Raw genomic sequence first — 27,274 nt, 5'->3', positions numbered from 1 at the left:
CTTTTGCCCTTCACATATATTTGACAGACTGTCAGTTGTGTCTGATCAAGTCTTGTTTTGCCTCTGTGGCTCAATTCCCAGAAGACTGAAGATTAGGCAATGTGTGTACCCCTGGTTGGAGGAAATGGCTGCTGTGGAGGACAGAATCACTGCTGCTCTGTGCATGTTTGTGGAGAAACGGAGGGAGACATGTCTGCCTCATGACTTCTCCCCCACGTATTCAGCAGGGAAACATGTTTTTCTTGGAACTGAATTGTGCATGGGTCAAGGCAACAGAGCCTGTAGAGAAGAATCCCCTCTTACCGCTATCTGGAAATGCTGTGAATGGTTAGTTGTGTATAGGTGATGTCCAAGTTTGTGCTATGAATCTTCCATAACGTGAGACTTGCATGCTTTCCCGACTTTTCCAGGTCCTCGTGTCTGGGTACCGAATGCGACTGCCAGATTTCTGCAATAGCTCAACACTGTCTGAGTTTCTTACCATGCAGAATCAGACAGTAGCCACAGACTCTGAAGCCTTCATTTGCACCTTGCCAAAGGAAAAACTCCATGCAGCTGAACAAGCCTTCCGTGCTAACCTGAATCCACTGAAACCCCTCCAGGTGAGTCCACTGGTCCTCCCTGTGAGAGGCTATTCATTGACACAGTGACATTTTCTAGGGCTTTCAGTGTAGGAGCTCAGCTCTGCATTTCCATGCTTCACAGAATGGTCCGGACCAGAAGAGACCTTCAAAGGTTTTGTAGTCTGACCTCCCCTCAGTCAGCAGGGACATCCCCAACTAGACCAGGCTGCCCAGGGCCTCATCAAGTCTTACCTTGAATATCTCCAGGTGAAGGGCATCAACCACCTCCCTGGGCAACCTGTTCCAGTGTTCCACCACCATCACACTAAAGAACTTCTACCTGACATCCAATCTAAATCTGCCCTTCTGTAGTATGAAGCTATTGGCCCTCATCCTGTCACTGCAGGTCATTGTAAGAAGCCTGTTCTGAGTGATAAAAACACCACCTTCTGCCCATATTAAGCGGACACTGAGCACAGAAGCTTCTAGCCATTGGCAAGCCATGACAATAGAACAGGTTTAATTCATACAAAGAAGAGCCGAGTTTCAAAGCCTTCTTTCAGAAATTCACCAACTGAATGGGTTTTGAAGCAGGAATTCATTGAACTTCAGAAACTTATTTAGGGAGTGATTGGAGACTGGAGCAAACCTACTTCTTTATCTAATAAACCTTGGTGATGTTTTGTTATATGTCCACAATATCTGGTAAGAAGATGAAAGTTTGAGAAGTTAGTGCTGGAAATATCAGTAGAGAGATGAAGGGACCATAGAAGCCACTCTTACCCACTTACATATTCTGTTCTGTACTGTGAAAGAAATAAACATTTGGGCTGTGTGAGTTCCCAGCTTTGATGAGCCTCTCTGGACCAAAAGTCATGTACCACTTGCTTGGCTTGTCCACAAAGAGGGTCATTATCAAGTACTGGAATCATGTTTCTCTTCTGCAGAGTACGTAGTGGTCAGTTACTTCTCTCTACAGCTCATGTTCTGTTTTCCATGTGTCCTCCATCTGCAGTTTTTCTTTTCTGTTGAAAGAGCAAAATAATTGAAGTGTTAAAGAGATAAGGTAACATCTCTAAAATTGTCCCTGCAACAAAGATGGGCTGCAAGCAGTTTCTTGTGTTCAGTTAGATGTATATGCATGCATTTACTTTAAATCACTGAGATGCTAGAGTTTTGGGGACCAAATGGCATGAAAGTTATCAGCTATTATTGGTCATATGGACCATCTGGAGAATCAGTTTTGCTTTTCTCACTTATGGATGTCTCTACAACTTAGTTGACAGAAAGAGGTACTGAATGTATTTGCGTTGTTCTGTAGTGTTTGTTGATGCAAAAAAGCAGTCATAAGCCAGTTAGTGGCACTGGGCAATAGCAAAGTAGTTTAAGACATTCTGTGTAGGTTTGGTGGACATCTGAAGAGCTGGCTTGTGATCTTGGCTTCAGAGGAAAAAACTTGAGTCCATAAGCCAGCAGTTCCAAACCTGCTGTGTATTGTGCACTGTCTTGGGAAGGCCTGCATTTTTCTTCAGAAAAATACCACAGGGTCCTCTAGTTAGGCTTCTGGAATGTATTAGGGAGTTAAATAAAAAACAACTGGCTTCAATGTGGCCAGGCAAAATGAATAAATTAACTCTAGGATGAGGATCAACACATTTGAAACTAGTGTCTTTAAAGGCTAAGAAGTGCCTTGACCTGCAGTAACATCGCTGAACAAAGAGAACTTTCTGTTCACGAACAAAGGAGGTTTTGACTGAGCTTGTAATTAAAGGCACTGTGGGTCAAATTTTGGACATGCATACTGAAGATAGCATGCACTGTATCTACTACAGAGTGTGTAAACCAATGCCAACAATTTGCCAGTGATTTATTATTTTTTTGCTTAATGCCCTTGATGTATGGCACAACATGGCATTTCAGTAAGGGTAAAAACAAATGCAGGTACACAATTCAGATGCAGATTTTTGGCTCATGTAAATGGGACCTGGCCTCCACTGTTTACAGCATTCTGTGCTGTATGTAGAGGCTGCATCTTAATATGATAATACAATTGGAGTGAAAAGGACTTGCACCCTTGTGCAAGAAATATGTAAATTCAACACCAATGACTTGAGTAATAAAATAGGAGGGTTTGCCGTTCAAGTATCTGGGCAGTAGAGTGGCTATAGTTTAACTATCTCAATCCAGAAGACTCAGGCCAGCATCTACCTGCTTGTTCCTGCCCCTCTGTGTTGGTGGTTTTATTCCCTCTGCAAAATGTTGCAGTATCTTACATCATGGAATTGATCCTGATTAAGAGTATCTGACCTGATTTTATGCTTACAAAAACATTTGAAGTTGAGCTTGCAAGATTGAGAAACCAGTGGTAAGGATGTGTGTGGGGGGGCTGAGACCCTGACATCAACATCTGCTTCTGCTGGCTTAAAGTGAATGTGCATCTGCAGCCTGAGGGAAACAGAAGTGTTCTAGGTATCTCACAACAGAACAGTAATTATTAGTCAATTTTGGACAGAGCAGTTTTAAAAAGGAAATTAAATTCCATGTAAGTGAAATGCACAAGCTCTAAGTGTCACAGCCCTGTTAAGAAAGTTTTTGGGTTTGTTTTTGTTTTTCCGTTTACAAACAGTTTTCTTTCATATCTGCACATCAGTTCCATCCTGAACAGCTTGAGCATTTGCCCAGAGTGCAGTAGTACAGTTTAGAGAAAGAAGGACTTGTAATTAAAATTTTCTACTGGAATTTCTAGTTCTGCCATTGATCCATTGTATGACTTCAATTTAGTCTGCTCTGCAGGGTGACAAAACAGAGCCAAGCACATAAAGGCATGGTAAGGAGGCTAAAGTATGTCTCTTTATTCTTTATTATGCAAGAAACTCTTTGGGCTGGGCTGTTTAGATCAAAAACCAGCAAAACACCTGGGAGGATCACAGGACACCAAGACAGAGGATCAGCTTTCTTTCTTGACTGAGTATTCACTCCACTAAAAGCAACAAGCGTTTCAAAAAGTAACACTCCCTCTTCTCAGGACCCACATTGTAAGCTTTATCCATTCTCTGAAGCCTTTTGGCCAACAGCAAAGACTATAGGGCATATGACATGTTGTGTGAGCCCCTTGTGGACACATCTTCTTGAGGTTCCCTTTACAGTGGGTGTAGTCAGTGAAACTGAGGCAGGAGAGGCTGGCTTGAGAGCAGCAGTGAAAAGGTACCTCTAATTGCACACACAAAAAACTTCCTTTTTTGTTTTCTCCCTGTACTAAGCCTGCAGTTGAAGAACTACACAGTCTAGGAAAAATTACAGGCACCTTAGTTAGTAAGAGGGAGTAATGGTAATAAGTCAGAGGTATCCCACTGGACCGGTGGTGTGGTGGCCAGGGACTGTCTTGTGTCGTGAAAATACCTGTCTGGGGGACAATTTTCCCTTTGCAAATCTCCCCAGTTTTGAAATTATTTGGAGGGAGGTTAATGACAAAGACTACTCAGACTGGTCCTGTGGGATTTAATATCTGCAGCACTGCCTAAGGAGGGCTCATTTCCAGTGGTGTGGCTCTGTAATAAGCTGTAAACACATTGTGGCTTCTGTACTGTAGTGGTCCTTGGAGTGTGGGTAAGCATGTGAAAATCCAATTGCTTTTTCTTCCTTTCTTCATATTATGGGTGGTATTTTGTCATATGCTAGCATGAGCTAAGCACTGAATAATAAACACATTCCCATTGAAAAGTGGCTTTAGAAAAGGTCTTTTAATGTAAATACATGCTGCAACTGACTTTGTGGCTTTCCTTGTTCTTTTGAGAGTGTTTTCAGTCAAACACAATGATATCATGCTTTTAAGCAGCTGTGCTTTGGGACTTCCACTCCCAGGAAACAAAAGCAGAAGCTTGAAGCACATGATTTTTTTTCTGCAAAGCTCAGTGTAAAGTTTCTGCTAAGATCAGTATAAATTTGTAATAACTTTTTTAAAGCAAACATAGCAGAATGGACTCATGAAGCAAAACCAACTAGCTGTATGATGCAGACAGTGGCTGAATTTTGTTAAAACCTCCAAACACTTCAAACACATGCGTTCTCCTGCATATTAAACAGATTTGTCCATCCCTTATAGCAGGAGCTGACAGGTGGAATAACTCAAGGGTTGCCTTGACTGTGCAGCCAGTTCTAGTCATCTCAAATATTTGAGTCTTGTAGCATGCATGTAAAAGAATAGAGAGTCCATCCAGTGCAGTCTGTACTTCAAGAGTATTATGTTGACAGCTCCAAAAGACGAGTCTAGTGGAAGTCTTGACTTGTCAGCTGCTAGCACAGTGATTCTACAGGGTAGTACCTATAAGAACTTCGGCTTTCCATGGTGTGCTTAGACAGAACAGGTGATGCTTTTGCACCATTTTGTCGGATAATGAGTTCTTGCCTACCCCCTCCCCAGGCCTTGATGTGTGCACACAACTAGTGAAGACATTCTATCAGTGGAACTAATCTTAACTGGAGCTGCCCTGAATCTAGAGAGCTCTTAAGACTGTAATGAACTACTTAATGAGACACTGCAAAGAGTTATTTTCCAGGGAAATTCATGACATGCTTACCTGTACAAAGATGACTGGCCACTTACGACTGATTTTTGTCATTGTCTCTAGAGATACAACTTGTGAGGTGCTTCCTGCATGGGCTTTAGGGTGCAAAGTATGATGGTAAAGAAAGCGAAACTCCCTCTGTAACGATCACATCACTGCAAGTTCTTGTGAGAAATGGACTTGGAGTGCTATGGACTTGTTAGGGAAGAAAGATCAGGGTGGTGGGCTGCGAAGGGATAGGTGGGCTCTCCTTGTGCTTCAGGGTAAGATTTGCAGGTTCCTTGAATTGCTTAAGACTGGCACACTGGGTCAGACCAAAGTCATGTTCAGCATGGTGTACCAAGTACTAGCCTATCAGTGGCCCATAATGGAGGCATGTGAAATAATGCAGCGGCAAGTTAAATGTATAGTAAAGTTTCCTCAGTGGAACATCCTGTTACAAGCTTGCAACTCAGCAGTTCTCAGCTGCTGCTGGGATCTTGTTATCTAATAGCATTTGGTAATTTTTTTTCTTCTAAGACTTTCTGCAACTCACACTTTCAGCACTGGATACAATCTATTGAATTTCTCCACTTTAACTGTTTGGTGTGCCAAACCTGTGGCTTGGTTTAAATCAATCTTTTCACTAGAAGTCCTCTAGTCCTGTATGATGAAGTATGATGAAGTACAGTGAGGAATCATCCCCTATTTCCATTCTCCATCCTATTTCTATTTCTAGAGATCTGTCACAAGCTCAGTTTGTCATTAAAGACTCCATTGGAAGAACTGTTGTCTATTGTTCTTCCTTCAGAAGCCATTCTTACCTTGAGTCATACTTCTGGCCTTTTTCTGTGCTTCTGTTCCTTCAGAGGTGGAGGACCCAAAATTGCACATATTAGTTGAGAACCAGGATTGCATCATGGATTCATATTCATGTTCATCTGTCTTATGAGGGTTATTCCAAGGCCTCACTTTTTTGAGTGGCTGTAGCTAGTTCAGAGCCATCAAAAAGTATCGTCTCCCTACAGACTTCATTTTACAGCACTGAAAATTTCATCTGGCTCTTTATAACTGCATGTCAGCATGAGTCTTCACTAATCCTTTGCATTTGGCTTTTGACTTTCCACTGTTCTGAACCAATTAATATAATCAGAAAACTCTTCCTCATCTACCCTGTCCCTGAATCACCTCTGAATACAGTGAACAATCCAAACCTGCATAGAGATTGATGAGGTGTATGAAGCTGAACAAGCGCATCTACTGTTACATATAAACCTTAGACTTTCTACCTTGTATTGTTGCTGAAGTGGCAGTGCAGCTGTGTAACTTTCATATTTGCTAACTATATTTTTTTTAATATGTCTTGAAGTTCTTAGCCTGTGGGGAGTTTGAATTGCTTTTCTTTTAGCCCTAATGATGTGTTTTAATTTATTCAAACTCTAAGGACTGTGTTTGGTAGAAATTCATACAGTTTAGAGGGACCCACCCTGAATTTGCAACTGGTTTTGGAGCAGGCACTAACCGTGTGCTCAGAAAAGTTAAGTGGGTTTTGAATGTTCCAAAAGATCAGTGGAACACAGACCCACCAAATAATTAAGGTTGAAAAAGATGTCTAAGATCATAAAGTCCAACCATAACAGTACTCATTTATACCAGCTGTCACTGACCAGGCAGGTCTATCACCCTTCAGCAAATCAACTAGAGCAAGTGAAAGCCTCCAGACATTATTCCAGGAAAGTTGTGAAAATGGAAAGCTCCAGGCCAAAAGAAGTGTGTTAAAATCAAGCGGTTTGTCTGTTCCTGAGTGTCACAATGCTGTAACTTTGCCATGCTTTCAAATGCTGCAACTTGTAGCTGCTAACGTACGATCTTAGGAAGTTATTTTAATCTCAATTTCTTTGAGACAAGGATTGTGTTCAAATGTTTCCTGTGCAACATAATCCAGATATGTGAACAAAAGGGGAGAGGAACCTTGCAAACTAAATCCTAGGCCTACTAATTACATGTAGAGCAAATGGAAACAAGGAGTTTTCTTCAATGTGACTCCCTGCTAGAGCAAATAGTTTCCTGAAATCTGTGCTTGTGATGAAGGCAAGTGTCAGCTGCTTCATGGAAGCTGATTGTTTTAAACCATGCTCTTGGTTGAGAGAGAAAGCATCAAGGTGTGATGGGAGGACTTGAGTGATGAAGGTGATGTAAAACTGCAGCAGGAGTTCTGTGTGTCTGAGCTGGCATCCCTAGAGTCCCACTGAAATCTTGTGTCCCTTGCATAGATTTTGCATCCCCTTCTTAGCACTGTCTTGCAGATTCTCAGGTCTGTCGTGTATGCTGTGCTCATCTTGTGACCTGGAATGCAAGCCATCTTTTGCACTGTAACTCTGTGTGCATTCGTGTAGCATTTTATTGGGATGGTTGTGTATACCTAGCCTGTGAGGAAGGAAGGGATGTTCCCATTGCCCTGTGGAGTGCCAGAGCCCATGGTATTTTAAGCTCAAGGTTGCACAAAAAGCCGGTTTTGTCACGAAAGCAGTCTGACATGTGAATAGTCTTTACTATTCTCCTTTACAGGAAGGTTTACAACAGTTTAATTTTTTTGTGCCTTGCAGTGACTTCTAGTTTCCTTTTCTGTCTCCCTGCAGAGACAATTTTCTTTCAATTCCTCCTTGCAAGACCTGTCAGAAACTGTGGAGACTTTGAGAGAGAGCCTCGGGAAACTTGTTAAAGAGGTAAGTGCCTTCATGTCAGGAGAACACATCACTGTGGTTGCTCTATTAGCATGCAGTTGAATTCCAGAAGCACAGATCTCCTTGGTGCAACTCAAAGTCAATCCCTGGCTTGTTTTGAAACTTCCTTCTGTCCTATAGCTGTTCTGCATGTGTCAGTGGAAGCAGCATGGACTTTGTAACCCCATGGCACTTCAAGTTACAAAAACTAGATGAATTTATCAGATTTATGGCTGAAGATTGAGCTCTCTTATGAGGAAAAGGAATTAAAAATGTCTTCTGTGGGGTTTGCCCCCTCAGATGTGGCACAACTGTTGGGATTGCAGTACATCTGCTGCCCAGCAATGCCTTGCAAACTGCATGTGGAGGTTTGCCTCCTTTCTATTTTCTTCCACTGGATTGCCAACCTTATCAGGTTTATCACTTGATTTATTTACTGGTCTCTGGACATGGTGAGGGTGTGGCCTGTGGAGGAGATGTTGTGGCCACTTTAATCTAAATTAGTAGCTATAGGTCTTTTTTTAACTTCTTGGGGCAGAGATTATTTTCTGGTCCTTGTTGAGTACTCAGTGCAGTAGAACCAACACTGGCTGAAAAAGGCTCTGGCAAAACATAAATAGTAATTTGCAGAGGCAAAATTACTTTATAGAGACTGCAAGTATTTGCTTTAGCAGGTGAAATGATGGATGCTTTAAAAAAAAAAAAAAAGAAGAAGAAGAAGCAGCAGCACTGTGTGCCTAGCATGAGTCAGAATTCCAAAAATGAGTTGGGTTTGTTTTTTTTTTTTTTTTTTGAGCCAGAAACTTATCTTAGTTGCTTTTCAATTGGCTGTGACTTTGAAGTGCTGCTACTAGGCAAAAACATTCTCTCCCTGAAGCAGAAATCACAACCATCTAAACTAAACAATGACGCCGCCTCCTCCCCCACTTTGCTAGTCTTCCGTCTTCGCAGAGCTTGGAGCTGTGAACGGCAGTAACCTCTGAGAGCATGTACAAGAGCGGGTCACTTCAGGTTAGCGTGTGCTCCACTCCCACAGAGGGGCAGCTGCCAGGAGCCAGCACCGTGCCAGCCAGCAATCCGGGCACGCATCGCTCCTCGAGTCCCACAGCCTGCCACCGGGTCCCATTTTCAGTGAAATTAAGATGATTCCAGGATCAGCTTCAGTTAAGACTATGGAGCTTTTGCTGCTAGGAGGGAGGCTGCCGTTCAGAGTTTGATTACAGCTGTTTCCCATTGCGTCACTTAAGCTTGCCTTTTTTTCTTGTCTGGGATAAAAATAATTGAAACCATGTGATATTCAGTTTGCTGATGTGGCCGAAAATGTCCTGGGGTAATGTGCCTTTTGCTTGGCAGCTGTTTTGGGTAGGACTACCTTTTATTCTACCCTATTGCTGGGCAAACAAAGGCAGCTTTTTCCTCTATGTTCAGTGTGAGCTGCTCCAGATGGCTTGACCGAAAGTTACTTCTTATTGTCTGGCAGGCTGATTCCTATGTGAAAAGGAGGGACTAGCTCCCTTGTTTCAAAGGGCAGCAGCTTGAGAGGGAGGAGAAAGCAATTGTTTGTGCCACGTCTAGGAGCCTTTCTAGCAAGGAATTTTAATTAGAAATGGTCTGAACAAAATATTTGTCTCTGAGTATGGGGGCTGATTGGGCCTGGGTCCCTGGGCTCCTTAGATCAACCCAGGAGGGCAGATTAAACACCAAGAGGAAGGGCAACTATTAAGAGAGTGAGGTCTAACGTCTGGGAGAAATAGCCTGGCATCCCTTCACACATGAGATACTTGATTCCAGTAGTGTGAACAAAGTAGCTCTGTATGCCGATTGTAAAATTGCTGGTGCCAAAGGTGAAACTAAGCTCCCTGTTCAGTCTGTTTTAAAATTATGTGTAAAAAATGCGGTTGCTAATGCATCTCTCTGCATTATATAAAATCTTATATGTTCATAGGAATTAGCTGTACTTCCTATTTGTTTATGTTTGCTCATGTTAAGGAATTTATGATATTTCAGCTAAAGCAGCTGACTTTCTTGCTGAGCAAAGATCACCTCTCTTACCTAAGGTATCAGATTTTCCCCAATGGGTCTGTTTGAATTGGACACTCAAACTGTCAAACTTACAATGTAGCCTTGGCCTTTTGGGTGAGGAATCATCAAATCCAAAAAATCCATGTGAGCACATGCAAACAAAAGAAGCTATTGTGTGACAATTTTTTTCACTCATGGTCCTAGTGCCCTGTCAGTCACCCTGAACCTATGGAGCCGTTTTGAGTAGCACTAGGATGCAGACAATAGCAGCAGTGAATACTGAGGAAATGAAAATACACTTTTAAGCAGTCTCTATGGGCATATGTATCGAATCCCCCAGCTTTAGCTGTTCTCACAGCTGTCTTTCATCCTATCAATGTGTCATGTGTTTTCTGGAGGCTAAAAATAGAGGCCACTTGTAGTAGCTGTTGTTTAGTATCAAGAATTTTTGCCTGCAAGTTGGCACATCTAAAGCAGGCACAGTGCTACAGACACACACAAAGGGTCAGATTTGCCTTCCAGTGTAAGGCCAGAGACTCTGGTTGTCCTTTCCTTGGATGAATACTCTTACTTTCTGCATTGTTGCCTGCTGGCTTTGCCAGCTGTCCTGGACCTTAATTATCTACATCTTATTTAAGCAAAAGTGACAAAACTAATTAACAATGAGCAAAAATGTCAGATAGTCTTTGGCTAAGTTATTGTGTCTGAAAGCAGGGCAGTTGGGCCACAGCACCTAAGGTTGTTTCTGAGTTGCAGCTGATGATCGATTACGAATAGGTATCTCAGCAGCTCTGCTTGCCCTTATTAGTGCTTGCTGTTGTTAAGGACAGCAAGAACATGCAAGTTAATGCCATCTTTTATTTCAGTAGCAGATAAGAAATTAGATCAAATTCTAGAAAAGATTCAAAAAGGGACAGAGAACCAGCTGTAAGATGCTACCATGGCACTGTATGAAACTGTGTTTTTGCCCCCCTGTATGGAATAGGCTGTTCCTCTCCAGAAAAAGTAGCAGAACTGGAAAAAGTTTAGAGAAAAGCAATTAGGACATTTAGAAGTGGAATGATTTTCACACAAGGAACAATAGGGTAGGCTAGAACTTGTTAGCCTGGAAAAGGAACAAGTTTGGATATGACAAATGTCTGTAGTGTTCAGTGGCCCAGAAAAAGAGATTGAATGTTTACTGTTTCTTCCAGTGCAAAAAACATGGCACCAAGCAGCTCACTGTTGCAAAGTTAAGGAGAGGGGTGAGGAAGTTCTTCCCAGTGGTGTGTTGGATGTTAAAGTACTTGTGGGTGTTCAAAACTGAGTTTACAGAAACTAATTTGTGTTTAAGAAACAGAAGTTCCCTGAACTGATAAAAAGTGGAAGCTGGAAGGTTACTTGGGGAAAGTATCCTACATTCTTGATCTTGTAGTATTTTTTTCCTGATATATGCTTACTGTCACCATCACAGAGGTTACTGAGACAGACTTCTAGTCTGTATGGACACACCTCTGTTGATGTTTTTGTATATGCAGGCAGAATCTGAGAGCAATGCTTGAGTGTAGCTTGAAGTCAGCACTCACTGAGGCACTATGCTCTTTCCACTGTGCCAAGCTTGACCATGCCTCTGAATATGGTGACATTAATGCAGTCAGTGTCTTGGGATGAGTGCCTGGTGCCTTTGTTCATGCCATATTGCAGGTAGATGCTTATGTCAGACAAATGAGTCTGGAGGTACCAATTGTACTAGCCAGTTGTGTGTGGTCATCTCAAGCCTGCTGTCAGGCAAGCTGGGCAGGAGAAGGCTCCTTGCTGTGATTGGCTGCATGCACAGCTCATGCTGTTACCAGGCTGCAGGCTGAAGCTGGGCTTGTTTTCAAGGGTTTTCTGTGAATGCCGTTGACACTAGAGAAGGGAGGTGCTGGGGCAGGGGCAAGATATGATACTGATCTAGGAGATGAAACTTGCTGCCTTGTGTGGAGTCTGTGGAGTCTTGCTGACCTTGATTGAAGTGTGCCAGGGCCCCATTCACCCCATGTCCCTTGAGCTCCACTCATTTTGTGGTGTTCCGTACTCCCTCTTCTGACTCAGTGGACCTGTGGTGAAGGGACTCCACTGGAATGTGAGCCCTTGTGCAGCCAAAAGGACAAGCAGCTTCCATGTGAGAGGGCAGGGAGAACAGACACCACCCACAGCACTGGAGAAAACTTAGGAAGAGAGAGCTTGGCAAGGGCACATTACTTGTGCATGCACAGAAAAGACCTTCTACTGTGGCAGCGGCAGATGTGATTTCCTTGGTCATTACTGTAGATGTTCAAGGGAATTCTCATTGGTTTAAAAACAGATGTGTGATTTCAAGCAGAGCGGCAACGTCTTGTCCTTTCTCTAATCGTGTTCCTGTAACTGCTTCCACTCTCTTCTCCCACCTCCCCTTCCAGCTGCTGAGCATGAAGAGCTGGAGTGATATGAGGCAAGAGGTGATGTTCCTGACCAACGTGAACGCCTCAAACTCCTCTGCACAGATCTATCAGGCTGTATCACGCATTGTGTGTGGCCATCCTGAAGGTGGAGGTCTCAAAATTAAGTCCCTCAATTGGTATGAGGATAACAATTACAAAGCACTGTTTGGAGGCAATGGCACTGAAGACGATGTGACTAACTTCTATGATAACTCCACAAGTAAGTGTAACTCCAGCATGGCTTAAGGTCCCATCAACTTAATGGATTTCATTGCTAGTGTTTCCCAAACTCTACAGGTGAAAGAGGTGGTCCTAAGGAACAGCATACCTTCCACTGTTTCAGAAAGGCATGTGCATGCCATCTCCTGCATGTGCCTTTAACACCAGTGAGGATATCAACATACAACAGGGGCCCTGTGTAGAGTCCACAAAAAGGTCTGTGGTGGGCCTGCAGCAAGGTTGTAAAATCAGCATAGGGATAGCAGTTTAGCTCTCAGTGCTGGAGAGCACCTGTGTGCTCCATGTTGGCTGAGCAGACCACAGAAGCTTGTGCTGAAAGGGGCTTTTGTGGAGCTTTGCAGTGGAGGAGAACTTTTGTTGCCTGGCAAATGCTGTGCTTTCATCTGTAACTGTCCTTGAAGCCCACACAAGTGGGGCATATTCTTTCTGCAGCTGTCACCATGTTATTCAGCCATTCACCCTTGTCTTCTCCTCCTCAGCACCCTACTGCAATGAGCTGATGAAGAACCTGGAATCCAGCCCACTTTCCAGGATTATCTGGAGGGCTTTGAAACCCTTGCTGGTTGGGAAGATCTTGTACACTCCAGATACACCAGCCATAAGGAAGGTCATGAGTGAGGTAACTAGCCCTATTTGTGGTATGCCAAATGAGATATGTCCTCTGGCTGTGCAGCTTAGCTGCTCTGTATTAAATTTGGCCCAAAGCACAGCCTACCTAGTCCCTCACTTCCCATGCATTTGCTTTTGAAGGCTCAAGGGGAAAAACCCAGGCTGAACTCTTTTTTCTAGATTTGTCCGGAAGCTTTTCTGGTGATGCCTTTTGATTATCTGTAAGCTTTGTATTCCCTAGGGAAGGCCTTGATAAACCTCCAGGTGTCCTTCCTCACTTCCAGTGCAGACTGCTTGGTGGATCCTTAATAATTTCCAATTGCGGTTTATCTAATGTGCTCTCTACTTCCCTATGCTCCATCAGCAAGGCTTTTGTAGCACACGGGGAGGGTCTGCCTCGGTGTGTCCTTCATCTCCAAGGTATTCATTCCCAACCAAGCCTGGAAAGACAGTGCTCAGCCGCAGGCATCTACACTCTCTATTGTTTTCCTTCCAAGTGCTTGAGATTTTCACTACTGTGGTCCTTGTAGAAATTTAACTGCTGTTTAAATATAAGCAACACCCAGTACTTCACTTGACAGGTCAATGCACCCTCTCAGTCTCCAGTGAATTCTGCCAGCTTTTGGAAATTACCTTCCTCTCCTCTTTGCCGACAGGTGAACAGGACGTTCCAGGAGCTGGGTGTGTTTCGTGACCTCGGGGGTATGTGGGAGGAGATAAGCCCGAAGATTTGGATGTTTATGGAAAGTAGTCAGGAAATGGATCTCATTCGGGTCAGTATGCTGTCCTTGCCAGAATCACCACCGTTATCTTCTGCAATAAGTGATGAAATATTTATTTTAGATGGTGCTTCAGTGCTGAACTGGACAGATAAATAGTGTGGATGGGACCACTTCTTGAAACATGTGACTGTACCACCTTGCAGTGTGCTTGGCATTCCTTCCTTTGTGTAACAATGTGCTGCAAACAGGAGCAGTGTGTTCCAACACCCATTTCTAATCTGCCTCAGTGGGGAAGTGGGCTGTTTCTAGGCTCTTTCTTCCAGAGTTGTCCTAATGCAATACAAGTGTCTACCTTGGTGGTTTTGTAAACTGGGAGTCTGCAGGGTTGATGACTTGTTCAGCTCCCAGTACTGTGCACTTCGCCACAATGGTGCTCTCCTGATGGCAGCAAAGCGAGCAGTTGTATACCTCGAACAGATCCTGAAAGGTGCCAGGTGACCTCAGGCCCTGTTTGGTCCAGTATGAATCGAATGGTTATCATGCTAGAGCTGAACCTAGATGCCTGGCAGTAATCTGGCACAAATCTTGTAAAAACTTAATTTGGAGTTGCATGGTGTGGTTAATTTAGTAATGCTTGGGTACTCATGGGAAAAAAGCAAACATCACCCTGAGGCTGCTTGCTTCCTAACATGCCGTGCATACTGGACCATGAAAAAGGGCTGGGAGTCTCGTTCAGATTTTACATGCTTTCTGCCAGCATGTTGGCTCCTCAGAGCATTGTGCCAGGTGTTAGCCCTGCATTTCTGGGACACTACCTGCCCAAGTGTTCACTGTTGCTTCCCTCAGGTGCAGCTCTTGAGGGGTGTATCTCTCCAACATGTGCTAATGTCTTGGGACACACAGTGATGTAAAACTGAATTGCACAACAAAGAAACAGTTGTAGAGTCTCTGCAAGACAGCTGGTTGAATGTCACAGTGCAGCTGTTATACAGGGCCCTCCCCAGGTCTTCTAAGCCTTGAACTTCATTTCTTGTTTACCCCAATATAACACTGTGCTCGAATAGTCCTGACCTGTCCTATTGCACTTCCCCATCAACATGACATGCCAGAGGGTCGGAGACATAATTTTCATCACTCCTGTGCCTTCACTGGCTTTGTTAAAGCTAATTTTATAGATTTTGGCACCAGCGAAGTGAGAATTGGAGACACCAACTGTAAATCAAATCATTAGCTGCAGAAAGTATGGACGAAGGCAAAGTTTGGGTATTGGTTTGCAGTTGTGTCCTTATGTTGCTGGTTTGATTTTTTTTTTTTTTTTTTAACGAGCCCTAGGCTTTTTGGTTTTATATTTCATTCTTCTTACTAAGCCTGCTGCCTCTGGTAGTTAATTCTTGATTTTACCAGCAGCCTGGTTTCCTCTTCTGTATTGGTACAGTAGGAGGGGTTTATTTTTGCCACATATTACAGTTCACAGATGCAGGAGTACCTCGCTGTCAGTGCCTGGGCAGCATCCCATTCAGTTCAGAGGTGCAGCATGGATCACTTGTACATGAATAAGCTGTTTGTAGCTCCTTTCAAGAAGGAGATGGGTCCTTTGCTGTTTGTTAGCCACTGAGGCCACTGTGCTAGCTGGGTGACTGGTCACACCTCCCAACTTTCTGGGTTTTGCAATCTCTTTGGCATATTGCTTTCTGCTGATAAAGGGGAAAATGCTTTACTTGCCCATCGTTGACACACCCAGATTGCTGCTAATGCAGCTGCTAACTTCAGGGAGGACATGTGCTCCCTGGAGTTAAGGAGCTCCAATGTTGCTGTTGAACAGGATGAGGCTGAGCCCCTTCTGTGCAGACAGCCCTTCCTGCTGGAGATGGTGGTGCAAGCCAAACTCAGAGGAGACAGCAGCACAGATGATCACTATTTGCTCGGATTTCCCTTTTGTATGTTCTGCTTTGCCAGTTTGGTCTATTCTGTTTTCCCAGTTCACAATGCTGTTTTTTTAATTGTGTGAGCCATTATTCTCTGGTTTGCTGTTTACAGCAGATCTTGGTGAGTTCCTTACCTCTCAGCTTCATTCTTTATTCTCACAGAAAATCCATTTCCTGTTTTTAGTGGTTAGGACTTTTACAGTTTCTCTCTTGTGCAGGTGCTTTTTAATTTTTTTTTTTTTTACATTTTCCTCACCTTCCGTTCAACTGTGCCCTTTACAGTTAATGCTCCCCTCTTGCCTACTTTACATTGTCTGCCCACATGACAGTTTTCTGTTTCAATGCCAGGTGCTTCTACCTGGACTGCACTTGCGTGGGACCTGTTGTGAGGCCATAGTTCATCCCCAGGAAGCTAGGAGTTAAACGAGGTGAAAAAAGCACTGTTTCAGACAGGAAAACAGAGAAGCAGGACATCATGGCTGTACAGAGCTGCTTCAGCCAGTCCTGATGGTGCAGTAGCAAAATGTGTCAGAAAAGCCACCCAGTTCATGGTCCTGGTATTTCTACTCGGCACTGCTTCTAGCCACAGCCTCTCTCCATCCCAGCTGGGAGCAGACCTTGAAAACCACGAGCAGCTGAATGTATTTCTCCTGAACACCTTCCTATGTCCTGTTGTGCTGGTGCAAGACCTGCTTTGTATCTGTGTGTGGCTCTCTGCTGCCCTCTCCCTGGGAAAGAGTTGGCAAAACACAGAAGTAGCTAGCCTGCCTGCAGGGCACACTCGAATAGTGTAGCTATACCCAAGGAGGCATAGGCTTTGCAAGGAAGGATGTTCCTCACCATGCTGATCTCAGTATGGCAAAAGGCCTCTTCCTGCACCTTTTAAAAATGCGTTTTCCGTAGTAATAAACTTTTTCTTGATTATAGAGGAGATCTAACATTCATTCTCAAGAACTATTTCTCCTCTGAAAACAAATACCTGCAGACGCTGCTGAAAGGGAAAGCTCTTTGGGACCTGCACTTGCCAGCTTCCAACTGGACAGTGGAGGATGTTGCCCGTTTCCTGTCAAACCATCCAGAGGACCTTGAGACAGCAAATGGCTCAGTGTATACCTGGGTAGACGCCTTCAATGAGACAGACCGGGCTATCCAGACCATCTCCCGCTTCATGGAGGTGAGATCCTGCTAGTATGGGCAGGGAGCTGGGGGAGGACAGCAGCTTGGTCTCCACCTGCATGTTGGGGTGTTCCTGTAAAGGGAAGATAAATGTTCCTTGGTCCATTTTTTGCAAAATGACAAGGGTTTAGTAGGCCTGAGTGCTCAGCATGTTAGAAAATATCATTTATTCGGGTGCTTAAACACAGATACTGGAACATAACTGTAGGCCATGCTCTTGAGGCCACTGCATATGGTTTCCCACTCTGCTGCTACTGGGTGACTGAAAGATGCTGCTTGCTTCACTGTCTAACAGCTCATGTTTTGATCCAGAGGTTCAGTTGGGAACTGCGGTGAAGCTAGCAGCTACTTTAAACTAAGGAAGACATAGTGAATGATGAAATTTGTTCTGCTGGTTACTTGATCACCTTGGCAGATGAGTGCAAACAGAAACAGACCGTGGCCTGTTGGCCTTAATCCAAAGCCTTGGGTTGTCTCCACTGGTTTTTAGAGGCTTTGAGTCACACCTAGTTTGTTGGTAACAGAAAGTAAAATATTATCTGTAGAAATTGATACTTGGATGGGATCCTGTAGCTAGTACTGCAGTTCTAACCAACCCTTTATCCAGAAAATACCTTGCTGAGATGTATCTCAGTGATATATTTGACTGGCAGATGACCATCAGGTAGGAAAAATGACATCTGTAGCAACTTACTGAGTGGCCAGTAAGTAGATTCTGGGCTACTTCATGATGAGCTACTGCAAAGCAGTCCAGTGCTGCAGCCTTTTCTTGCCCATGGCATTACCGTTCCAAAGTTACCCCTTTTTTCTCCCTCCCAAACATAAATAAAGTACATTCTGGTTTCATAGCATATCCTATAAATGCTTCCAAATCTGCCCCTGTCTAGTGTGTCAACTTGGACAAACTGGAGCCTGTGGCTACAGAAGTCCGCCTCATAAACAAGTCCTTGGAGCTTCTGGATGAAAGAAGATTCTGGGCTGGCATAGTATTCTCTGAAATAGCCCCTAACAGCTTAGAGCTCCCTCAGCATGTGAAATACAAGATACGCATGGACATTGATAATGTGGAAAGGACCAACAAGATCAAGGATGGGTGAGTCCTGACATACTGCCCAGTGGACAGTTTTTCATGGGAGATGCAGTGAGGAGGATTTCTAACAGAAAGGTCTTGTCCCTCGGTGCAGGTACTGGGATCCTGGTCCCCGTGCTGACCCATTTGAGGACATGCGCTATGTTTGGGGAGGCTTTGCCTACCTGCAGGATGTAGTGGAACAGGCCATCATCAGGGTGCAGACAGGCACGGAGAAGAAAATGGGAGTTTATGTTCAGCAGATGCCCTACCCTTGTTATGTGGATGACATGTATGTATGCAGGTGGCTTTGAAATCTCTCAAGAGGATTTGGGCTTGGGAGGAATGGACTTCTGTCACTCCTTGCATGGTTTACATCCCAATCTCCAAGGTGTTCCTAATCCCTGGAATTAAGGTTAGCTGCATGTAGGATTTAAAATATGTAATGACTTGTGGAGTCCTTGCCAGGAAAAGGACTGTACAGCACTTTAGCAAACAGAATACACTACTGAGATGTGACCATGTCCTCAAACCTGATGCAGGTAAAAATAACACTGGAAAAAAAAGCAGAGATGTAGGCACAGGAGAGTGAAAAGAGGACAGTTGAGAGCAGTCCCCAAGACAGACAGATCTTTGCACCCTCTTTCCCACTGAGCAACAGTTCCAGCTCCAGCTCCCACTTTGGGCTGGTTATGCACTCTATACACATCAGCCTCGCCTCCTGGTGAGACACTGATCCTGTATCATGTTCTGCACATTGCTGCTTTGTGCAGTGAAGCTTTACTTGTCACCCTGCTCTCCTAGTCCTTGAGTGGTAACTTAAGTTGTAGTGATGTTTTTAACTCTGTTCTTCTGCCCCCTTTTCTTCCTTCTCTCAGATTTCTGCGTGTCATGAGCCGCTCTATGCCTCTCTTCATGACTCTAGCCTGGATCTACTCAGTGGCTGTGATAATTAAGGGCATTGTGTATGAGAAGGAAGCCCGGCTGAAGGAGACGATGAGGATTATGGGACTTGACAATGGCATCCTTTGGCTAAGCTGGTTCATTAGCAGCCTCATCCCTCTCCTGATGAGTGCAGGTCTGCTGGTGCTGATCCTTAAGGTGAGTCTACTGATTTAGTCTGTGGCAGCAGAATGTGGAGCCTTGAGAGCCTGCTAAGCAGTGGTCTGCATTGGCACACTGGGGAGGAGTTAGCAAGGGTGGGCTCTTTTTGCACACAGAGTGTTGGAATAAACCAGAGCTGCATGGCTGAAAACAGCAGGAGGGGCTGTAGTAGATTTAGTGCTTTTGAAAAGGTGCATCTAGAGCTGCCCCAGTTCTGGGAAGGTTGTTGTACAAACTGCAGCAAGCCCAGTATTCCCTGAGCTGCAGCTCTGCATATCTGCTTGTAGTAGTGCCACTTTGGAGAGCCCTGTCAAAGCCTGATACATGTGTTGTTCTCCTACCAGGTGGGAAATCTGCTGCCTTACAGCGACCCTAGTGTGGTGTTTGTTTTCCTCTCAATCTTTGCTGTTGTGACCATCCTGCAGTGCTTCCTCATCAGCACTGTGTTCTCCAGGGCCAACCTGGCAGCTGCCTGCGGAGGCATTGTCTATTTCACACTGTACCTGCCTTATGTGCTGTGTGTTGCCTGGCAAGACTATATCAGCTTCTCACTCAAGATCTTTGCGGTGAGTCTTGAGAAAACTGTCCTGGGTGCTGTACCTCCAGTAGTATGACGTTCAGCAGCACTCTAGCTGGATATTGATAACAATGTGGGGAGGTGGCAATGGGACATAGTTTTTCAAATTTAAGGAGGTATCATGACTGGGCGTGGTGAAGAGGAATGGGCTAACTGAACCTGCTAGGAGCTGCTGGGAGGATTTTTTTTGCAGTAGTTTTGTTGGCCGGGTGAAGCTGCCTTGATATCTGTACACTGTGATGCCATACATCCAGAGATGCAGTCTGAAGGAACCAGCTACCATTCCTCTGCACAGCACTTCTTAACTGTCTGGAAAGGGTGACTCTTAGTGATCTTGCATAAAAGTGCAAAGGGCAATGTAAAGAAAATAAGGAAATCAACAATTCTGGGAGGTGGTCCAGCAGAGACTTAAGGAGTCGCTTTCTGGTACCAAGTCTGTCACTCCCTCTCTTCAAGTAGAGTAATCCTTGGACCTTGGGCTTTTTCTTTAAGGCTTCTGGACCATGCTCTTTAGCCTTGTGCTGAAGTTGAACTTGATATTAATTATAAAACACTGAATGTATGTTCATGCCTCCCATTTTCAGAGCCTACTGTCTCCAGTAGCCTTTGGCTTTGGTTGTGAGTACTTTGCACTGTTTGAGGAGCAAGGAGTTGGTGTTCAGTGGAACAACTTCTTTGAGAGCCCATTGGAAGAAGATGGCTTTAGCATCACCACATCTGCTATCATGATGTTGTTTGACACTTTCCTATATGGTGTCATGACCTGGTACATTGAGTCTGTCTTTCCAGGTAAGGTCTGCTTCTGAGGGAGGATGATGTCATTATCCTTTTAAATAGATCCTTTCACCCTATTCATTTGTCAAGGTGCAGATTTGGCCCATCTTTAAGCAGAGCTGCAGAAAGGTCATAGAGATAAACCACGGACCACCATTGCAGTAAGGCTGCTGCTGCTAACAGCAGTGACTGTTGCCCAGCAGAAACTGTGCCCTATTTTGGTGATGGCTAAGCTAGTCTTAGAAGCTTTGCTCCACTTCAGCTGTTTCCTCCTCTGAACTGCTAAATCCATGGACCCTGCTTCAGTGGAGAGTTGACATTCTCAGTACCACATGTGAATGCTTAACATCTTGCAGTATAGGGCTTTTAACCCTCAAGTTCACGTCAGGGTCTGGGGAAAGAGATGTGTGTTACCTCAAAGTCTGTCAGTGTCCTCACCAAGGAAGATTTCTTAGTCCTGCCTAACCTAGAGGCTTACTATGAGTGGAATATATCCCTTCTTGTCCTAAAAGTTAATACAAGGAAAGGGACAGATGCAGTCAGACTCACATAATGCTTTTCTCTTTAGGCCAGTATGGGATTCCCAGGCCCTGGTACTTTCCTTTCACAAAGTCTTACTGGTTTGGTGAGGACCCACAGGAAAGGCAGCACCCTCATCCTGACCAGAAGGGGCCTTCAGAAGGTAAGTGGTGGACATACAGCCTTTCTGCAGTGAAGTGTTGTGGTCTGCCTTTTTGAAAGGAGAGTCCAAGGACAGCAGGACTGGCGTGACTAGTTTGGAAATGGATCCAAACTAGAGGAGGATACATTTAGATTGGATGTTAGGAAGAAGTTCATCACCATAAGGGTGGTGAGACACTGGAACAGATTTTCCAAAGAGGTGGTCGAAGCCCCATCCCTGGAAGTTTTTTAAAGCTAGGCTGGATGTGGCTCTGAGCAACCTGATATAGTTGAAAGTGTCCCTGCCCATAGCAGGAGGTTGGAACTAGATGATCCTTGAGGTCCCTTCCAACCCTGACAATTCTGTTATTCTGTGACTTTAGGTGAAATTGGTCATTCCTTGTTATCACAGTTGGGGTATACTCAACAGGTGGGTGTATCCAGATGAACCTAAGGTACTTTGCCCACTTGACTCCAGGTTGGTATTCCAGTCTCAGGAGGTTGAGAATTCCTCCCATTTTTGCCAACCCTGCTGACACTGGGGCTCTCAGCTCTCAGATAAGCCCAGAAGAGACAAATGATCTAAAGGACAGCTTCTGTGGAAGGTTCCTGTCCTTGAGGAAGAAATGGGGTCAGTTCTTGATGTAGCTCACTTCTTCTTGTATCTTCACAGGCTTGATGGAAATGCTAAACCCTATCATATCTCTTTGTACTTTGCTCTTTTCCTCCAGTCTGCAAGGAGGAAGAGCCTATCCATCTGAGCCTTGGTGTTTCTATCCAGAACCTGGTCAAGGTTTACCGTGATGGCAAGAAAGTTGCTGTAGATGGTCTCACGCTGAACTTCTATGAAGGACAAATCACCTCCTTCCTGGGACATAATGGAGCAGGGAAAACCACTACCATGTAAGAATAAAAGAATGCTTTAAGAGAGTGACTGAGTGACTGAGCAGTTCCTATCAATATTGTAGTGGGAGCTGTACTACTGCAGTGTGCAAGCTGATGCAGACTGGTGTGCTCCAGTGATTTCTGTGGAACTCTGATGATCACTCTAGTTGTGCAGCTGCCTCAGAAGATAAACAAGTATACAGGAGATTGAAACCAGACGTAGCTCAGGTTGAGCTGCAGGAGTACATCTGCTGGCAGCAGTTTTCAGTAATGCCATTTGTGATTATGATTTACCAGTGTAAGAAAATGAGTTGGGACTGAAAGGATGAAAAGCTTTTAGAGGAAAATGTCTTCAAGTGGTCATGTGAATGTGCTTTGATCACTGTCAAAACCATTAGAGCCTTTTTTTTTTTAATCCATTAGCTTTTGCTAATGTTCCTCAGACTACCTTCCCGATGTGGGAGCTCCCCAGGGCTTCCACCCACTCTGCATTCATCCATCCTGGCATGTGCGGCAGCTATTTCTTAGTGGTGGAACCTGCTTATCTGTTATGTTTGTCCTTCAGGTCCATCTTGACTGGCTTGTTTCCTCCAACCTCGGGTACAGCCTTCATCCTGGGCAAAGATATCCGCTCTGAGCTCAGTGCCATCAGACAGAACCTGGGTGTCTGTCCACAACATAATGTGTTGTTTGATTTGTAAGTAGCATCTGGGAGACACAGAGCTAATATTGTCTACTTGACTTTTCGGTTCTTCAGGAGACAATAGTGTATTTTCAGCTGGAGCAGTCCTATTTTTACCTGTGTGCATGGTGTGACACAGCAGGGTGGTGTGAGAGTGGTACAAGGATAATCTGTTCATGAACATATTCTTACCTGTCTGTGAATTATCAGGAAAAATCTACACTTCTATCTTCCACTCCACTGAACTTAACTAGGCCATGTTTCCCCAGTGCCTGGTGATTTGGAATGTTTAGGGTACTCAGACAACCTTGAAAGAGTATTATTTACATTGGTGCTTAATAACCACACCCTGAAATCAGGTCCAAGTTTAGCACACCCAGTCTGTAGCTCCTTTTTGAAACCTCAATCTTGAAAGGTGTTCTCCCAAGTAAACAAACATACCTACTGTAACGCTAATGGAAGGGATGAATCCCAGCATGGCACTGTCAGCTGTACCCTCAGCCTGCTCCTGTTTTCTAGGCTGACTGTGGAAGAACACATCTGGTTCTACGCTCGCCTCAAAGGGCTGCCAGAAAAGAAGGTGAAGGAGGAAATGGAGCAAATGGTAATGGATGTTGGTTTGCCTCACAAACTGAAGGCGAGGACAAGCAAACTCTCTGGTAGGTTCAGCTGCTTTTACATTTCTCAGCTGCTTTCCCAGCCCCAAAAATCCAGTCTCTTGGGTTTCACTGTCTACATCACAGCCCTTGATTGGATTCTCCAATTAAATAAAGACTACCACATAATTAAGCACTTTGGGGAGTCAGTTGGTTTTAAGTCTCTAATCAGTGTATCTTAGTAAACTTTAAAATCTTTCACTGCCTTATGTTATCTAATGGCCACAGCAAGACACTTACTTTCTCTGAGTATTTTATATTTGTTTATATTACAACATAGTCCATCTTTCTCTTACTCTAATATGTTTGGATTTTAGGTAATATTGGCTCAGACTGTAATCTCTAAGTCCCTTGCTGTATGTGAACTGTATGTACATTTCTGACTTCTGCTTCTTCATTTGGCATCCTGGAGTGTCCTTCCCCTTCATTCAGGAATGGCAAGATTGCTGTATTAGTCTGTACCAGATAGCTAAAGGATTGTAACTCCTTTGTCTCTGATTTGACTATCCACACAAACTGCACTTTTGACTTTGGGAAGGGAGAGCAGATGGGCACGGGCTTTAGTACCGGAGAGTGTAGTATAATTCCTTGCTGTTGCCTATTTTACAGGATGTGTGTCTCTGAAGGACCTATTACTGCACTGCAGGCTCTGGAGATCCATGCTCCAGATCCTCAGATGTGGTGAGGCCTCCAGCTGGTGACTAGCTGCTGCCAATGATAGTATGGTTCACCTGAGGAAGGGTTTGCAAGGTGTGGTTTCCTTCAGTAGCAGGAGAGTTAGACTCCAGATGAATTATCCCCTGTCCATGAAGATCATGGGACCTGGAATGCCTCAAACAATAGCAGTGTTTTTTCTTCTCAGTGTGCAAGTCTGCTTTCTCTCAGAGATCTCAGTATCCTACATTAGCCAGAACATCTCTTTCTTCTTGTGTCTGACAGGTGGCATGCAGAGAAAGCTCTCCGTTGCTTTAGCCTTCGTTGGTGGCTCCAAGGTTGTCATTCTAGATGAGCCTACAGCTGGGGTGGATCCTTATTCTCGCAGAGGGATATGGGAGTTGCTGCTGAAGTATCGGCAAGGTATGTGGTCTCTAAATGTGTCATGGGAAGCAAAAGAAAGTCAATACGATTCATGAGTGTTCTCAAAATAGCAATGTATCTTTGCAATTCTAATGTGTGTACTGAGGAAGAAACAAAAGCATGCAGGATAAGGATGTTCTGATCTCTCATCTGTTCTCCTATTTCATTCTATTCATGTCAGAGCTCATGCACAAAGTTCTCACTGGGTTGTGAGAGCAGTTAAAAGTCAGAAATTCACCCATGAAGTGCAGCAGTGTCCTATTCTATGCAACCAGCCTTTGCCTAGTGTGACAAGGGCCTGCAGAGAGTGGGGAGAACAAACTTGTGACAGCAGTTGTGAAACATATGCACTGCTAGTCTCGTTCAAAGGAGCCTGCACTTGTGGCATCTATCTCCCATCCAGCTACATGGCAAGATCCAGATGATTGTGGCTTTGGCTCAGGAGTGCAAGTATGGTTGCCAGTGGTGTTTTCCCTTGCTTTATTCCAGGCCGCACCATCATTCTCTCCACACACCATATGGATGAGGCAGATATTCTGGGTGACCGAATTGCCATAATTTCTCATGGCAAGCTCTGCTGTGTTGGCTCTTCTCTCTTCCTGAAGAATCAGCTGGGAACAGGCTATTATTTGACCCTGGTCAAGAAGGATGTGGATTCTTCTCTGAGCTCCTGCCGAAACAGCAGCAGCACAGTGTCCTACCTGAAAAAGGTACAGCTAAACATTCCTGCTTGTGTTCATTCTTCTTTCATGAATCTTAGGCTTGTGGAAAGCAGCAATTAAGACAGAATGTCTCAAAGAAATTCTACTCTTTAAAATTGCTAATTGCTTTTATAGGTACCATGCCAGATCATGACTGGTTAAAATGTTGCATGGGACATACATCTCTGTTATAGTTTCTTTCAATGGCAACTGTCCAAAGCTGATCAGAGAGATGTAGAATATGCACACTTTTGTACCAGTCGCTTCTGTAACAGTGACCTCTTAGTTTTTAGGACCTTGTATTTTAGCCCTTTGAAGTGGTATGTCACCATTAATTTCTGACTCCTTTATGGAATTATCTAGATTGGTGGGCCCTGGTTTTGATTCAACAGCAGGAAAAAATGGTTTTTTTGTTTTGTTGTTTTTTTTTTTTCTCTCTTGTGACCAGGATGACAGTGTCTCCCAGAGCAGTTCTGATGCTGGCCTTGGCAGTGACCATGAAAGTGACACACTGACAATAGGTGAGGCTTGGGGAAGAACGTGAAACTCATTCCCAGTGCTGACATTGCTCTATCTTTGACCTTGCACAACTGCCTTAGCCTTGTGTCTGATGTAGCTACAGTCTTGGGACAATTATGAAATTCAGAGAGAGGGTATTTTTAAATCTGTAAATATTGGAACAGTTTTCTCTAGTGAGACATTTTGGGTTCAAGCTGTCCTGGAATTTAATAACCAATGATTGTATAGTTGCTGGGCCTGTTAGCAATACGTAGCATTTGCTGGTGAATTGCATATCAGTGACCTGCAGAGCTGCCAGTAGCATGTAAAAGCTTTCCCAGGTTTTCCAGATAAAAGAAATGGCTGATCTTGGGTCTAGTCTTTTGTTCAAGTCTTGTGTGGACTAATCTTGTGTGGACTTTGCATGGAAATAAGCTACTTTCCAGAGATGTCCCATTTTTCTTCTTTATCTTATGGCAAGGTTTTTCTGACTGAGCTCTTTCCAGATAATGAGCAAGATGAACACCATTGTTTTCCTTTTGGTTCTTCTAGATGTTTCTGCAATTTCAAATCTCATTACAAAACATGTTCCTGAGGCCAGGCTGGTGGAGGACATTGGCCATGAATTAACCTATGTGTTGCCATACAAAGCTGCTAAAGAGGGAGCTTTTGTGGAACTGTTCCATGAAATTGATGACCGTCTCTCTGATCTTGCCATTTCCAGCTATGGCATCTCTGAAACCACACTGGAAGAGGTGAGCAAGCTGAAGATTCTGCTAAACTAGGAAAAATGGATAGTGGTGGACATTAGAATGAGACTAGGTCTTGACTCTTCCTGTAAACAGGCAGCTTTGTGTTCCTGTCCGAAATGGATTGTCTTCTGACCTGTTAAGTGTGTACTCATAGAAGCAGCATGCATTAAAAACTGAAATGTAGTACAGGCCAGGATAGACAGGTCCTTCGTATTCAGTTGCACTTTGCTGAGATTTTGTGTGAAAATTGGCCAACAGTTTGGCTTCTAATCAATGTGTAAAGACCTTTGAAGTATTTTTTAGGGATGCTTTGTGCTGCACTTAACTGAAAACACACATTTCAGTACTGGAGAATGACACCTCTTCACGGAAACTGCTTAGATGTATGCCCTTGTCAAGGATATTTTTTACAGTTTGCTCCTTGTGGCTGTGTTCCAACTGACAAGTCACCCTTTCTTTTATCACAGATGTGTCATGACTTTATCCTCTGTTTGTGTGAAATTTCTCTTTCTAAATTTTATTTTATTTGAATAATGACAAGGGAAGCTGAAATGATAGTGTTGCCACTTAACTGAGGTTGCCCTCTGGTTCTCCTGCAGCTAGTGAAGGCTTTGGCTGCTACCTTCAGTTTGGAAACGTGGGGGTTCTTTTTTAGTTTAGGAGAGCCTGAGGGACACACTCCACAATGGTACCCATTCAAGCATGAACAGGAGTGTGAGCACTGTCAGACTAGGAGGTAGATGGGATTCCCCAAATTTAGTAATGTAAGTCTTTATCTGAGACATGGGAAGGTGCTTACGTTTGAGATGCACTGAGAACTGACTTGGCTCCTGGAAGCTAGAGAGTCCATATTCTTATTACACGGAGGACAAAC

At 44.1% G+C, this 27,274-nt stretch overlaps 1 protein-coding gene across 1 annotated transcript in view; it reads left to right on the top strand.

Annotated features, from left to right (window-relative positions):
- The window catches only part of ABCA1 (ATP binding cassette subfamily A member 1), a 79,372-nt gene that overhangs the window by 33,489 nt on the left and 18,609 nt on the right, over positions 1 to 27,274 (top strand). The window contains exons 6-24 of the mRNA XM_054397778.1: positions 411 to 602; positions 7,747 to 7,833; positions 12,273 to 12,513; positions 13,013 to 13,152; positions 13,799 to 13,915; positions 16,775 to 16,963; positions 17,853 to 18,058; positions 18,150 to 18,326; positions 18,913 to 19,135; positions 19,483 to 19,704; positions 20,300 to 20,504; positions 21,058 to 21,171; positions 21,881 to 22,052; positions 22,600 to 22,731; positions 23,236 to 23,375; positions 24,312 to 24,449; positions 24,939 to 25,159; positions 25,599 to 25,671; positions 26,201 to 26,403. Of these exons, the coding sequence (XP_054253753.1) occupies positions 411 to 602; positions 7,747 to 7,833; positions 12,273 to 12,513; positions 13,013 to 13,152; positions 13,799 to 13,915; positions 16,775 to 16,963; positions 17,853 to 18,058; positions 18,150 to 18,326; positions 18,913 to 19,135; positions 19,483 to 19,704; positions 20,300 to 20,504; positions 21,058 to 21,171; positions 21,881 to 22,052; positions 22,600 to 22,731; positions 23,236 to 23,375; positions 24,312 to 24,449; positions 24,939 to 25,159; positions 25,599 to 25,671; positions 26,201 to 26,403 (3,192 nt within the window). The remainder of the gene's footprint in view (positions 1 to 410; positions 603 to 7,746; positions 7,834 to 12,272; positions 12,514 to 13,012; positions 13,153 to 13,798; positions 13,916 to 16,774; positions 16,964 to 17,852; positions 18,059 to 18,149; positions 18,327 to 18,912; positions 19,136 to 19,482; positions 19,705 to 20,299; positions 20,505 to 21,057; positions 21,172 to 21,880; positions 22,053 to 22,599; positions 22,732 to 23,235; positions 23,376 to 24,311; positions 24,450 to 24,938; positions 25,160 to 25,598; positions 25,672 to 26,200; positions 26,404 to 27,274) is intronic.

This window comes from Indicator indicator, chromosome Z (assembly GCF_027791375.1).
Source record: "Indicator indicator isolate 239-I01 chromosome Z, UM_Iind_1.1, whole genome shotgun sequence".
NCBI classification, from domain to species: domain Eukaryota; kingdom Metazoa; phylum Chordata; class Aves; order Piciformes; family Indicatoridae; genus Indicator; species Indicator indicator.
Note: the sequence above shows the minus strand (reverse complement) of the source record. Positions and strands in the feature narration are given on the sequence as shown.